At 32.5% G+C, this 15,304-nt stretch overlaps 2 protein-coding genes across 2 annotated transcripts in view; one reads left to right on the top strand and one right to left on the bottom strand.

Moving 5' to 3' along the window:
* Nucleotides 1–4,477, bottom strand: part of LOC139515298 (collagen alpha-1(IV) chain-like) — a 120,478-nt gene extending 116,001 nt beyond the window's left edge. Inside the window, exons 1-3 of the mRNA XM_071304866.1 lie at nucleotides 4,327–4,477; nucleotides 2,947–3,090; nucleotides 1,236–1,385 (exon numbers count right to left, since the gene is read on the bottom strand). Of these exons, the coding sequence (XP_071160967.1) occupies nucleotides 1,236–1,385; nucleotides 2,947–3,090; nucleotides 4,327–4,477 (445 nt within the window). The remainder of the gene's footprint in view (nucleotides 1–1,235; nucleotides 1,386–2,946; nucleotides 3,091–4,326) is intronic.
* Nucleotides 1–13,681, top strand: part of LOC139514336 (collagen alpha-2(IV) chain-like) — a 54,746-nt gene extending 41,065 nt beyond the window's left edge. The window contains exons 25-40 of the mRNA XM_071303434.1: nucleotides 144–287; nucleotides 713–847; nucleotides 1,230–1,405; nucleotides 2,234–2,297; nucleotides 2,923–3,102; nucleotides 4,360–4,467; nucleotides 5,040–5,111; nucleotides 5,657–5,779; nucleotides 6,249–6,353; nucleotides 6,545–6,679; nucleotides 7,416–7,550; nucleotides 8,852–9,007; nucleotides 9,600–9,716; nucleotides 10,766–10,957; nucleotides 11,376–11,662; nucleotides 12,065–13,681. Coding sequence (XP_071159535.1) covers nucleotides 144–287; nucleotides 713–847; nucleotides 1,230–1,405; nucleotides 2,234–2,297; nucleotides 2,923–3,102; nucleotides 4,360–4,467; nucleotides 5,040–5,111; nucleotides 5,657–5,779; nucleotides 6,249–6,353; nucleotides 6,545–6,679; nucleotides 7,416–7,550; nucleotides 8,852–9,007; nucleotides 9,600–9,716; nucleotides 10,766–10,957; nucleotides 11,376–11,662; nucleotides 12,065–12,322 — 2,387 coding nt within the window. The 3' untranslated portion in view covers nucleotides 12,323–13,681. The remainder of the gene's footprint in view (nucleotides 1–143; nucleotides 288–712; nucleotides 848–1,229; nucleotides 1,406–2,233; nucleotides 2,298–2,922; nucleotides 3,103–4,359; nucleotides 4,468–5,039; nucleotides 5,112–5,656; nucleotides 5,780–6,248; nucleotides 6,354–6,544; nucleotides 6,680–7,415; nucleotides 7,551–8,851; nucleotides 9,008–9,599; nucleotides 9,717–10,765; nucleotides 10,958–11,375; nucleotides 11,663–12,064) is intronic.
* The last annotated feature ends 1,623 nt before the right edge of the window (nucleotides 13,682–15,304 follow it).

Below are 15,304 nucleotides of genomic sequence, written 5' to 3'. Positions count from 1 at the left end.
TTTTGGACATATCGGCACACAGATTTGTTTTACAGAATGTTTCTTTCATTTAGTCTAGTCTTTGTATTTTTCATTTTTTTAAGTACCAACACTGTAATGATATGAATTTCGTGTGTGATAAATTTTTACCATTTTATTTTCAGGAGCTAAAGGTGATGCTGGTGTATTTGGATTCCCAGGAGAACCTGGACGTGATGGTTTACCTGGATTACCTGGTTTGAAGGGTGGTAAAGGTGACAGAGGACTCAATGGTGTACCAGGAACAGCAGGTCTCCCAGGATTGTCAGGTTAGCAATCCATTTGTAGAACAAAATGTCAGGTTCAAATATTTGTATGGCCATTTAAATTTTGTAAAAAAGGAGGAACAAGGTATATGTAAATGAAATGCAGCCAAAAAAATCAGTAAAAATCAAGACATCTAAACCCCTATGACAACCAGTGTGGATGGCATACTTCAAGCTTGTAATCTTAGCTTAGAACAAATGTCAGGAATTACTTTTAAATAATAGGAAATTCTGTTTCAACTCTCACAATTTTGCCTAACTTTAAGTCAACTATAACTCTATTCTTTCCACTTTTCAAGAATATCAGGATAAAAAATGTTTTTTTTCAAAGTGAAAAATTGACAAGCAAAATAATCTTATTTATCTGAATATTTCTGAAAGCTTCAATATAAACAAATTAATTTATAATAATTTATTAATTTCTTCAGGTGGTAAGGGAGATAGAGGTTTGGATGGACTACCAGGATTTGAAGGTCGTCCAGGAGTAGATGGATTACCAGGACCAAAGGGAGAATCGGGATTGCCAGGACAACGTGGAATCAGTGGGGAACCAGGCAGAGATGGTCAGTATCTTTTATATGATTTACACACTGAATACAAACTTGATTTCAGATATTTATATTAATTGCTTAAATGGAAGAGCCATTCTTAACTTCCTTATTTTGAACAATTAAAAACTGATTTTTGTACGGTGTTTATAATACTGTAACAATGAGGAGACTGTAGAAATGAAATGTTTTATTATGAAATACACTTTCTAGAAGATTTATATGAGAACTGTACAGACTGAAAAATTATTTTGTATTATACGACGATGAAAGGCGTATCATGCCTTCAAGGCACAGCTCTTTATTATTACTAGAACTATCATCATAATCATCATTATTTAGTAGGTTTTTGGAATATTTTATACCATATAATGACAAATATATTTTAAACATGCAGGCTTACCAGGTTTAGATGGAAACAGGGGAGATAATGGACTTCCAGGAGTTGGTATCCCAGGTGAGGCTGGTATTTCTGGAGAGCCAGGCAGAGAGGGTCTACCAGGAGGCAGGGGACCATTTGGAGCCAAGGGAGATGAAGGTGTACCAGGTTTCCCTGGTATGAAGGGAGAACGGGTAAGAAAATGATATGACTATAGAAGTTCAGAAATATAATTTAAGGAGTTGGACAACAGCCCCAGGATAAAGCCTGCCAATAGGTCATTTCTGGAATCATGTCTTTCACTGAAAAAGATCGTCAATTTCACACGCCTTTATGACGTCATTAACCAGATAGAAGGCGCGCCTGTATCCCTGCTCTATTAAAAGTTTCCAGCCCTTTCATAATCGTCATTCTGTATGGTAGTATAGAAATATTTAATGTTCTGTAAGTACATAATCGTGATTGCCGTTTAACTGAGGGAGGATAACCATCCTTTTAGAATTTAATTTCCCAAATATTTTGTGCAGTATAACATTAAACTTTTTCACCCGTTTGCTCAACATGTGTTGGAAATTTCTATGCATACATTTTGGTCACATGACAGATTCGTCTGAAAACCATATCCCGTAACTGGCCTATAGGCAATACAAAATTCCCTCTCAAAGTCTGTTGTATTTTGAACAAAAAGAAAAAGATCTCTGCTGTAGACATAACAATAAGCTTTAATTTTATATGTGTAAAAACATTCTATTTCCTATCAATAAATATTTTAATTGTTTTTTTTATGATAATTTTTTATGAAAGAACCTTGATCTAACCCTCATGTGAAAAGATGATAAGTTATTATAAACAATGGGGTATATGTTCTTGGACAATCTGTTCCAATAAATCAGAATGAACTTCAAATTATGTAAGAGGTGCTGCAAAAATATTTGTTTTCAGTTTTGTTGATATTTGTTTTTGTTTTTTTTTTCCTTTGAAAACAAGTTCTGATATTTGAATAAATATTTTTCATCTTACAGGGTCCAAGAGGAGATGCAGGTCGTCCTGGAGGACCAGGTCAAGATGGACTCCCTGGAATGAAAGGTAGTTACAGAAATAGATTTTGTAAAAAAAGAAAAATCCATTTGCAAAATAGTATATTTTAAAATTAGATGAATTCAATCATACAAAAGTTCATCAACAAACAAATTTATAAGCAATTCTTGATCAATTGATATTCCATTCTTTATATAATAAATACTGGCTTCCATTTTTCCTGTTGATTTAAAATAATTTTGTTTCATGGCACCCTTTAGATACCTTAGTCAGAAAAAATATGATTCTCGGTATAATAAACCTGCTATTCATTTGTAGGTAAATGTTTGTAGTCTAACTACTTAGAATAAAAAAATCTTTAAAAGGGTGGGTATTTGCACGGAAGAACACAAAATAAAATTACCTTTCATGATGAACATACAATTAAAAATTTCTAGCACTTTTATCTTTTTACCGATTTTACGAAACACAGTGAATAACGAACCTTTATCACAGTTGCATGTGAAATAAAAATGGCAAAACATGTTGCACAAAAATAACCCTTTACCACCCTATTATTTCACGGGGTGGATCTGTTGAGTATATCTTGGCTGAGTTTAAAAGCAAATCACCATAGTAGGTTTCATAAACATTGCATTGAAATGATTTTATGTGATATATTTTCTGTTTGTAGGTGAATCAGGTTTGGATGGCTTACCAGGTGTTGGAGGACCAAAGGGAGATTCTGGATTCCCTGGACAAGGAGGTAGAGCAGGTAACAAAGGAGAAAGTGGACCACCAGGACTTAATGGATCCCCTGGTTTAGATGGACCCAGAGGAGAGAATGGACCATCTGGCTTACCTGGAAGAGATGGTAAGTCAATTGTTGCAATTGTGCAACGTGATCGCCGTTTTTTATTTCACGTTCAACTTCAACGTGTTTTTACTTTTTTATTTAACATTCAGTCGTGCAAGACGGGTAACTCGTTCAACGTGTTCTGCTTATTCAATTTTACATGCATCGTGATTTTCAGTCTTATTTTGTGTGCTCGGTATTTTTCAAATAAAATTCAAACACTTGGCAGGGATCGTCAAGAAATACTTTTTTAAAAGCCGTAAACCATATATCATAAATGTGTATACTAAATCGGGAATATCAAGTAAAACAAAGAGTTAAATATACAAGAAGACAGTGACTCAGTCACAAAAGGTTCAAATAAAAGTAATTATTTTTCGTGCAACGTTCATTACATAAATTATTTCACGTTCAACGTGAAATTATGTCTTATTTCACGTTCAACGTGAAATTATGTCTTATTTCACGTTTTTTTCGTGCAAGCATCCCCCTTTACCACCCTCATCTAAAGGACTATGGGTAATCTAATTGTTCGTACTCCAAAATGAAAATAACGTTATACCATTGGATGGATTCCCATTGTTCATAACATTCTAAAGCAATTATGCTTTTAAAAATATTACCCAGAATGCATTAGATTCTAAATTGGCGAATTGAATGTTTAACCAAATACAAATTTTCTGTAAGCTTGTTTGCAGACTGTGGCAAAACCACAAATTCAAATATCCAGGAAAAAATATATTATCCCAGATTTACGAAAATTGACCCCCAAGAAAATAAATGAATCCACAGTAAGATCTGATTTAGAATAGCTATATGATCCCACAGTAAGATCTGATTTAGATGAGCTATATGAATCCACAGTAAAATCTGATTAAGATGACCTATATGAATCCACAGTAAGATCTGATTTAGAATAGCTATATGATCCCACAGTAAGATCTGATTTAGATGAGCTATATGAATCCACAGTAAGATCTGATTTAGATGAGCTAAATGAATCCACAGTAAGATCTGATTTAGATGACCTATATGATCCTGATGTGTGTCCTTTGGCAAACTATGTTGGTTAACTGTAATTGATCAGAATCAACGTTTGGATATTTATTAAATGAAATTGCCTTGTTATAGCAAATATACACTACCACAGTGTTTGATCATCAGTCTGGCATACAAGTTAGCAGGAAATACACACTAACAAAAATCATGTTACACTAAAATAAAACTTAATAAACAAATGACCAATTGAGACCAATAATTTTGACTGTGTTGTAGGAGAACCTGGACTTCCTGGAATGAAAGGAGATGGTGGATTACCTGGATTTGATGGTCTACCTGGACCTAAAGGTAACCCTGGTAACAATGGACTCCCAGGTGTTTCAGGTATGTACATTTCTTTACATCATAAATTTCTTTTTCTATCCTTTTTAAAATTTTGTTTGAAATTTGACGTATCTTCTTATATGTTCATGCTGACTTGGCCCAAATGAGTAATTCTATACCTATAAGGTAATGAAATCAATAATTAATTACCAAAATCACATTGGCTTTAAATTTTCAAAGTTTTGTTCTTACTTTACATAACATTTCATAAAAAAAAACAAAAAAAACCATGAATGCATTATTTATTTCCTGTTAACTGGCTAATGTATTTAAGAGGGGGGATAGGAGGGGTCTTGATCCCGAAATCCCGGACTTAAAAAAACGAAATTCTGAGGTCCCGAATTTAAATAAAGCAAATCCCGACATCCCGAAATCCGAAAAAAAGGATTCCCAGATCCCGAAAGGGTCAATCCCGAAATCCCGAGCTTAAAAATACCCGATCCCGGAGTCCCGATAAAGGTCCTACTCCCCCCCCCCCCCCTCATTTAACTTGAAGTTTTTTGGTTTTCTCTCTCATATGAATGTATTTTTTTTTATATACTAATATATATATATATATCTTTTTTAATTAGGAGAGAAAGGAAATCCTGGATTCCCAGGACCTAATGGACAACCAGGATTACCTGGACCTAAAGGAGAAAGAGGTAAAGTCAGATTATTTATAAATTACTGATATGTCTTTCTTTTATATAATCACAGAATAGCGTGTCACCCTATAGTGATCAGTCTGTCCATCTACAACAAATTGTGTACGCTCATTATATAGAGAACCATTATATTCTCATACTTTATACTTGAAGTAGATATTAACCCACACCAGAGGGTGTGTCATAATGTTTTTACAACACCCTCTCCCTAGGGCAAAGGTCAAGGTTAAAGACTTTGTTTCAATTGACAATCCCATATCATATGGTAATGGTACAAATTTTTTACCCCAAGTTATTCTCAGTGGGGCGCACAGAGATGGCTTCCATTTCAATGATGTCAAGTTGTTTTAGATAATAAAACTATACCCCCTTTCAAACAGAAGCTGAATTTATCTTGAATAACAAAAACTGGTATTCTTATTCTCTTCATATTGAGTGTGCTATTGAAGATGTTGTTATATACATACTTTATTTCATGAACAATTTGATACTTTCATATTTTTGGAAATTTAATTTCAATAACAATGTATTTGTTTGAACAGGTTTCAATGGAAGAGATGGAAGTAAGGGAGAGCCAGGAAGAACATCAGAGGGAAGCAAAGGGGAACCAGGTCTACCAGGCCGTTCTGGATTAGATGGTTTACCAGGAATGAAAGGAGATGTTGGTAAGTATATAATTTACAAGGGCCTAAATATTATAAGTTTTTTTTCTAATTCAAACTTTGGCTGGTTCATAACTTATCTGAACGAACCTCAATAGTACACCAAAAGTGTTGTGTCTGGTAGTGGGAGTAAAATTTAGAATTTCTAACAATCAAAATTGCTTTTGCTGTTTTTCAGTTTCAGAAATTCTGTTTATATTCTCTTAGATTACATTGTTGAATCTGCAACTTCATAATGACTTCATAACCAGTCAGAAACATCAAACTCAATGACTTTCTTTAGGACACCATTTCTGACTTAATCTATTATACTGCTTCTCTATGTTAAAAATGTGTATCCATAGTCTATTTAGAAGTACTTGTGTTACTTACTTACTTTTAAAGAACTTTGTAAATAAAATTAAATGTGTTGTAAAAATTGATATCTGGCCTCTATTGTTTTACATCAAATAAATGTAACATTTTTTTTTAGGTTTCCCTGGTCGGGATGGATTCCCAGGTGCTAAGGGTGAAACAGGAAATCCTGGACTTGAAGGAATTGGACAGAAAGGATCACGAGGATTGGATGGATTACCAGGTATGTATCACTACATTACATATATTTATTTATCTATAGTTTAATGTTTTTTTGTTAAAATTATTGAGGTGCAAGAAGAGGATGAAAAAAAATTAAATTTTAAATGTCACAATTTGTAAAATGTCAAGGAGACAACAAAAATCATGTTCCCATTTATCACTGTTTATATTTTTATTTACTTGCTATTTTAGGTAGTGCTGGTCTCCGTGGAGAATCTGGTAATGATGGATTACCTGGGGTGAATGGTCGTAAAGGAGAATCAGGAGATAGAGGTCTCAATGGTTTACCTGGTCCTCAGGGTAACAATGGATTGGATGGCCGTAAAGGTGAGTTTGATATCCATACATGATACTGTATATTCAGAAATTATTACGATTTTTTTATAATTGTAAAAAATGTGACAGGGTTATAATCGCAATAATTCAAACTTGAATTTTGATATTTTTGATTTAAATTATATAGGATTTTTCTCAATATAGCAAAAATTAAAATCGCATTTCAATCTAAAATGCCAAAATCGCAATAGTTAATGGACGCAATAATAAATGCATGCAATAATTTCTGAATTAACAGTATATTCCTTGGAAAAAATAAATCTAGGAGAACTTTCCTTCATTTGAAATTATTTGTTTGTAAATAATCCTATTTGGACTATGATTTGTTATTATTAGTTTCTTTCATTTTGTATTTTTAAAGAGAAATACATACTTAAAATCTGTTAACAAACAAAATTCATTTCAGTTTATCATTTTATAAAGTTGAGTGAGATCTTGAATGATGAGTTAATAAGAAAAGGAAGTTTGATATTGAATATAACATTCATTTCGAAAATAATTATTAGTACCAATTGGAAAAGTGTTTTGACATCAGACTATTTAGGCACCCTGACATTCAGCTGGTAAAAAAACAAACAGATGTAAAAATGTATGATTACTAAAGAAAAAATTTACTAAAATTGATGTCAGAATCTAATGATGAGATATAGAATAGAAACAGTTTTAATCAAACAGAAAGTATAAAACAAAATGTGTATATTATATTTGAATTACTTTCCCTATACAGGTGAACCTGGTATTCCCGGTGGCTTTGGATCTAAAGGTCAAAAGGGACAGTCCGGTTTGGATGGATTGCCTGGAAATCCTGGACCTAAAGGAGAAAGTGGACGAGATGGATTTGATGGACTTCCTGGAGAAAATGGTAAAATTGGAAAGATTGAAATTAGAGAATTAGTTTTCTAATTTTGTGCTATTTTCACCTTTCTTTAGCGGTGTGAGAGTCTTTTGTTGCAGAAAGCTCGACATAGGGATAGTGATCCAGCGTCGGCGGCATTAGCTAACTTCTTATAAGCTATACATTTTAGAAGGTGGAAGACCTGGATGCTTCACACTTTGTATATAGATGCCTCATGTTACGAAGTTTCCATCAGTTACATGTTCAATGTCCTTGACCTCATTTTCATGGTTCAGTGACTACTTGAAATAGAAGTTAAGATTTTTTGTAATGTTAAATTCTCTCTTATTTTAAGTAATAGGATAACTATATTTGGTATGTGCGTACCTTGCAAGTTCCTCATGCCTGTCAGACAGTTTTCACTTGACCTAGACCTCATTTCATGGATCAGTGAACAAGGTTAAGTTTTGGTGATCAAGTCCATATCTCAGATACCATAAGCAATAGGTCTAATATATTTTCGGGGGGTGTATGGAAGGACTGTAAGGTGTACATGTCTAACTGACAGGTGTCATCTGACCTTGACCTCATTTTCATGGTGCAGTGGTTATAGTTAAGTTTTTGTGTTTTGATCTGTTTTTCTTATACTATATGCAATAGGTCTACTATATTTGGTGTATGGAATGATTGTAAGGTGTACATGTCTAGCTGACAGGTGTCACCTGACCTTGACCTCATTTTCATGGTTTAGTAGTCAAGGTTAAATTTTTGAGTTTTGGTCTTTTTTTTCTAATACTAATTGCAATGGGTCAACTATATTTAGTGTATGGCAATATTTTATGATCTATATGTCTGTCGCGCAGGTTTTATTTGACCTTGACCTCATTTTCACGGTTCATTGCTAAGTGTAAAGTATTTGTGTTTTGGTCTGTTTTTCTTAATTTATAAGCAATAGGTCAACCATATTTGTTGTATGGAAGAATTGTTAGCTGTACATGTCTGGCTGGCATGGTTCATCTGACCTTTGACCCTTTTTCATGGTTCATTGATCAATGTTTTAAGTTTTCTTGGTTAATGTTGAGTTTATGTGACAGTTGTAATAAAGCTTAATATCTAGGACTATCAACATAATATCAATGATTAGTAAAGAAGGGGAGACATTTCAGTGTGTGCACTCTTGTTGATATTAGTTTCTATTTACATAAAAAAAGTTAACTAACAAAAATACCTAACTCAGAGCAAAATTGACAAAACAGAAAGTCCCTAAACAAGTGGCAAAATCAAAAGCTCACACATCAAACTCATTCTATGCATTATTTTCTTTGAAGGATTGAGTGGCTTACCTGGAGATAAGGGAGACAGAGGTCTACCAGGTGTTATAAATAACGCACTATTACCTCCAGGTCCTAAAGGAGAACCCGGAATACCCGGATTGAGAGGATTCCCTGGTCTAGATGGACAGAAAGGAGAAATTGGACTCAGAGGTAACATTTATAAAATACTGGAATATCTGTTTTTCATATAGTCCAAATAATTAGGACGTATTGCAAGGCTATTTTATTTTGATGCTTTGACGCCTTGCTAGACATCAAAGCAAAAAAATAGAATAGCCTTTCAAGACGTCATAATTAATTGGACTATTTTTGATAATAACTTTATAAGCAAGGATAACAAACTTTTGAGCCTACTAGGATCAGCTCATGCAGTCAGTATTAAAAAATAATGATATGATTGTAAAAGTTTCGCCTTTCTTAGAGAAAATTCTTATTTTCATGTTGTATTAGTTGTCAGTTTATAAAAAGAAAAATAATCCTTTCTCTCCTAAGGGTTCATTTTCAGATAAACAGTCATGGGGATTAGACTTGTGTTATTATTAAACTGAAGTTATGTGTTTAATATGGTTTGCGATAATGCTCCTGAGGAGCCCTGCACAGTATAGAAAGAAGAAGAATTGAAGGATGTTTTGGTCAAATTATTACTACATGTACTAAAATGAATAATAATATATATAATATTGGTCCTGTTCAATTTCCTTTGTCTGCTTGTGATTTTAATATTTTTATATTTCCTATTAAGGACCACCTGGATTTGCTGGTGTTAAAGGAGCTCATGGATTGGATGGTTTACCTGGTATGAAAGGTGAAATAGGACAGCGTGGGTTCCCTGGTACTCCTGGTCAGGATGGACTTCCAGGTAAGTTTCAATAAACTTATTTACACTTTTGGTATTTAGCTGAATTTTGTCTCTGAATAACCTTTTGATGTCAAGCAGCAATAAATTTTTAATTAGTTTAAACATATTTATTTATAGTGGATTGGGAAACAAGTTTTGCAACTTAATATATTAATCCCTTTCCACTTTGCGGGTGCAAGTGCTGCCTTGTATCGGCATTAGCCTACTCTTTTTCGAAATCTACAAGGGTGTCTTTTACGTGCAAGAGATATTGCTCTCTCTTAACACGGGTAAGCCATTTATCGTCCCTTTCTGACGGACTATCATCATTTCCTCAAGACCATACTTGCAAATGGTGTCAAGGGAGAGCCAAAAATTCAGTCCCTGAAATTTTCATCCCGCAACGGGAATCGAACCAGAAACCTTTGTGTTAATAGTCCGATGCACTAACCACTACACCACGGCTCTCACTTTTTTAATTTTTAATTATGACATCATGTTTTACAAATTGTGATGTCAAAGTTAATGGGAATTTGTGTGATATTATGTAAAGGTGGAGGAATTTGCATACATCTATTGTTTATGAGGTACATTTTAATACCAAAAGGAATATTTATTTTCATTGATTAGGAATTTGTTCATCTTAATCAATAAATTAAAAACCCACAAATCATGCATGCTTGCACAAACCATGAAAATGGAAACTTACAAATAAAAGTGATGTTACGGGATTTGGTCTGAAACCCTATAAGAATAACCCTTTAATGCTGCAACTTCATTTATCTGTCAGTTATTCTGGCTGTCCTCAAGTTGTTCCTTGATTAGAACTACTGTAAATTCAGAAATTATTGAGTGCATTTATTAATGTGATTTTGTCATTTTAGACTTAAATGCGATTTTAATTTTTACGAATTTGAGAAAAATCCTGATTTATTCATATAAGATATTTCAAAATGTGAGTTTAAATTATTGCGTTTACAACTCTTTCGCATTTTTGGCAATAATAAGAACAGCGCGATTATTTCTGAATTTACAGGATTTTAAGTAATGTTTTTAATTTTCAATTTAAGGTGCTCGTGGATTAGAGGGAGAACCTGGACGTTCAGGGTTGCCAGGCAACACTCCACCCTCTGGTTTCCTGTTAGTACGTCACAGTCAGAGTCAAGATATTCCAGTTTGTCCAGAAAGACTTACCAAAATATGGGAGGGATACAGTTTATTGTACATTGAAGGAAATGAAAGATCTCAGCATCAAGATTTAGGTAAATTTCTGTCAGAAAGTTAAACAAAGAAAATCATGTGTTTATTTCTGTTGTTTGGTATCCTAAAAGGTAGATTTACTAAAAACAGATCCTATGATTGAAAACATCAAAATAAAATAAAAACAATGCTTATAGAAAGGTTATAGTTAATAGATTAAAAAAAAAACTGAAACAAGGCATATGGTCAGATAGTTGTTTTTTAAAATTAAATGAAAATGAAGTTAATGGTTAATGAAGATTTCTTAAACAATTATCCTTGTCTCATGTTAATAGATATAAGATGTGGTATGATTAAGAATGCATTCAGAAAGGTTGCATAGTATGAATTCATATGACATATGAAAACATATGATCTTACCATAGGTATTATAGAATTAATTTCTGATTTTAATAATGAATTTGACCATTGATATTTTAGGTATGGCCGGTTCCTGTCTCCAGAGATTCAGCACTATGCCATTCCTCTTCTGTAATACAAACAATGTTTGTAACTATGCCAACAGAAATGATAAATCTTATTGGTTGGCTACAAATGCACCATTACCCATGATGCCTGTGACAGATAACGATATCTCTCGTTACATCAGTAGATGTGTGGTATGTGATGCCCCAGCTAATGTAATTGCTGTTCACAGTCAAACATTACAGATTCCAGAGTGTCCCATTGGTTGGTCAGGAATGTGGATTGGATACAGTTTTGCTATGGTAAGTTTACTGCTTTTAAATTTAAAGACTGGCTAACTTTGAGGGGAAGAATTATGGCAAAAAAGTATGATATAATTCTGATAAGACAGATTTCCATTGTAAAAATTTTAACAATAGATTATTATAAATAAAGGAGAAATGAGATTACAATAAATTGAATATAATTCCAATATGACAACCTTTTTATTTTGTAAACTATATAATTTCTGATTTTTGGTTAGATAAAGTTTTGATGTTACAACAGTACATTTCTAATTGTAAAATTTCTAATCCGGTATTGAAATCGGTAAAAAGGATGGACAAGCACAGTGATTTATAGGAACACCATGCACTTCTTTGTTTATTATTTACCTTATTATGACTTTCAAATGTAATTGACATGTTTGTTTTTTAAATTTGCAGCACACTGGAGCAGGACCAAGCGGAGGTGGTCAGTCATTGTCCAGCCCTGGCAGTTGTCTAGAAGATTTCAGAGCTACTCCATTTATAGAGTGTAACGGTGATGGTGGAAACTGTCACTTTTACGCAAACAAATACAGTTTCTGGCTCACAACAATAGATCAAAATTCACAATTTGCTAGTCCAATACCAGCAACTCTTAAAGCTGGAAATCTCCGTACACGTGTCAGTAGATGTCAAGTTTGTGTCAAAAATGTTTAATATGTCTTTCTAAGTGAACAATTAATTAATGATGGCTAAATATGTGAGTGATTGGAGAAATAGTTTTATGTATGAATGGCAATAACCATATGTGCCTTACTATTTCAACGTTGAAATTATGCTGCAAATAATAGTTCAATATAGTTTGATATGCTCAAATGTTATTTTATTTCTGTGATGTATAAAATGTTCTTTCTCACTGCCAATTTGAATATGAATACTCAAATTTGTCTCGTTATTTAGATCTGTAGATAGCTATTAATAGAAATCTTCTTTTTTTCTTTTTTTTTTGTATATATTATTGTCATGTTTATATTTGTTGTTATTATAAGTTTTTGAAGTAACAACAAACTATATGTCTTCACATTTTACATAATGCATGTTTTTTTTGCTCTTTAATTATATGCCAGAACATATGTGCCAAAAAAAGACAAAATAAGGATTTTGCCAGATATACTTTATAAGTGATCATGGTTTCAAAAATATGATCCATTTTTATTTGAAAATAGTACCGGTAATAAATTCTTATTTCTGAAACATTAATGGAATATAAATTAAGATTAGTGTTTGAAAAGGTAAAGGGAAAACTATTTTTCAACTAAGAAATTTCTTATATAATTTAGTGTTGTCATTGTTATCAAATCAGCTATTTAGATATTTAGATTAAAAAAATGAGAGATGAGCCACTATAAGTAAAGTGGACCGAAGACCCGGCTTCTGTCCAGAAAGTAGCAACAGTTATAGGCCTCCGAACAAAATTATATAAATTATACAATAAGCCGGTATTGATATTTAATGAAAACCAACGAAATATTTTTTATGGTCTTATTTTTATGAATTTTTTATACATCGGTTGTATTTTATTCAAATCTAAGTACATTATTGATTATTTTAATAATTAGAGGCCAATGAGGAAATTAATGTGTGTAGTTCATAATAATATACAGTCTTATGTGACATAAGAATTTATGGCAGAATATTTCTGTTGCCTGTAATGTTACATTAATATTATACTTCATATATGAACATTTTCTTTTATTATATCATATTTCTGATAATGTTCGTTGTTTGTTTTATGTGAAAGTCATGACAGTGCAGGACAAAACATTTTATTTCATTCTGCTAAAGTTAGAAAAAAGCAACTGAATATCAATAACATAAGAATTTTCAAAAATTATTTAGATTAAATTTATTAATAATAAAAATAATGTATTTGTTTTATACAATTTAATTTCATTGTAGATTCTTGCAATTCAGGGTAAAAGGGTGGAAAAAAGGGATTTATTTTGTTTTACAGTCAATTTTCAATGTATTCTAGTCAATAAATTCATGTTGCTGAATAAATTCTTCTTTTTTTTATTTTGTGTTCTAATTATTCCATTTGAATTCTCAAGTGTATCTAATACTCAAGCATTTTCTTCTATTATCTCCTCTTGATAAATCCAAACAAGCTATGTCAATATGCTAACACTGGTCAGTCATAGATAATGGCTGCATTTAACAAAGATAAGAAATCGAAACTTCTCAAAAAATAAATATACAAACAAAGACAAACATTAGCATCAACACATACCTGGTTCACCGTGTATGAAATAAGGAAATGTGGCATAATAAACAATGAGACAATTATCCAATAGAGTCCAAAATTTTGTAGATTTTATAAGCAACTATAAAGTAACCATACAACCCTCAAAATTGAGCAAATAATATAACCAACACTGTGATTAATAACAAAACAATAAAGGAAAAACTGTATGACAGACAACCAAACATTGTATAAAAGGCTCCTGACCTCCTGACTTGTGCAAGGCACAACATGTGATTAAGTTAAACTTGTTTAATGTGTTCACAAACCTTCCATTTTTCATATGTCTATACCATATGTCATAAAACTAAGACACAAAGAAAATTTTAACATGTTGTTGTGTCTTGTCTGTGATTGCTGCTATCAGTGTAAATGCCTTATGTTAACAGGTAAAAAAGAAGTCTTTTGATCAGTAACAAACATAATTTATTTTTACAAATGCTATTTGTTGATCTTGGGGAAGCTTCTGTCCAAGTTTTATAGTATTCAATGAAGGTCTGACTTTGAATCCAATCTTTATATTGACTAGGATTCTCTGTTTTCTTGCTTCCTCCACCAATACAAACTTACAGCCACAGTATAGTCAGTTGTGCTGAAAGTGGCATTAAACACCAACAATCAAACATCTTAATTATAAAAAATCTTCTGCTGATGTTCATAAAAATCTAGGTTTGAAAAATTATAGATGTCTAACATCTTGAACCTGAGACAGCATCGAAATGTTAACTGCCAAATTAAACTGAAGTTCATTTATTAGTAAAATATAGAAAAATGAAGAAGGAATTTTGAAAATTGTACTCTGGAGACTGTCTATAATCGTTAAAAGGCCAATGACAGAATGTAGGATTTCTAAAGTAAGTAAGTTGGTAAATTTAATTTGAAGTCGGGCACGATATGTACAAATTAACACAGTAAACATGAGCTCTGAAGAACTCTACTGACTTAAAGAGCCATTGTCAGACAGACATGTAAAAATTAAAATCATTCTATACATGAAATTTAAATTGACTCTCTTATGGTATCTGAGAAACAGATATAATCACAAAATTGCTGTCTTGCTTCCACGACAAAATGTTGCATGCTCAACAAAAATCTAAAAACATTTCCTTTACTGTATCTGCATTCAAATGTACCACGACTGACTAGAGAAGTTTCTGTCTTTCTGGAGTGCCCTACAACCCTTAAGGATAAAAATCTTTGGATAATTATATCTAACATATGTTTACATTTCTAATACTAGTAGACAGAATTTACATTACCTCGACCTCATTTCTATGAGCAAGGTAAATTTTTGGTAAATAGATCCATTTCTCAGACAATATGAGCTCCACTTCATAATGAAAATTTATTGTAAGATGTACCTTTCAGTCTAGCAGGGTTCAACTGACCTTGACCTC

This window comes from Mytilus edulis, chromosome 3 (genome assembly GCF_963676685.1).
Source record: "Mytilus edulis chromosome 3, xbMytEdul2.2, whole genome shotgun sequence".
Lineage (NCBI taxonomy): Eukaryota > Metazoa > Mollusca > Bivalvia > Mytilida > Mytilidae > Mytilus > Mytilus edulis.
The sequence above is the reverse complement of the archived record's forward strand: the minus strand, read 5'-3'. Positions and strand labels throughout refer to the sequence as shown.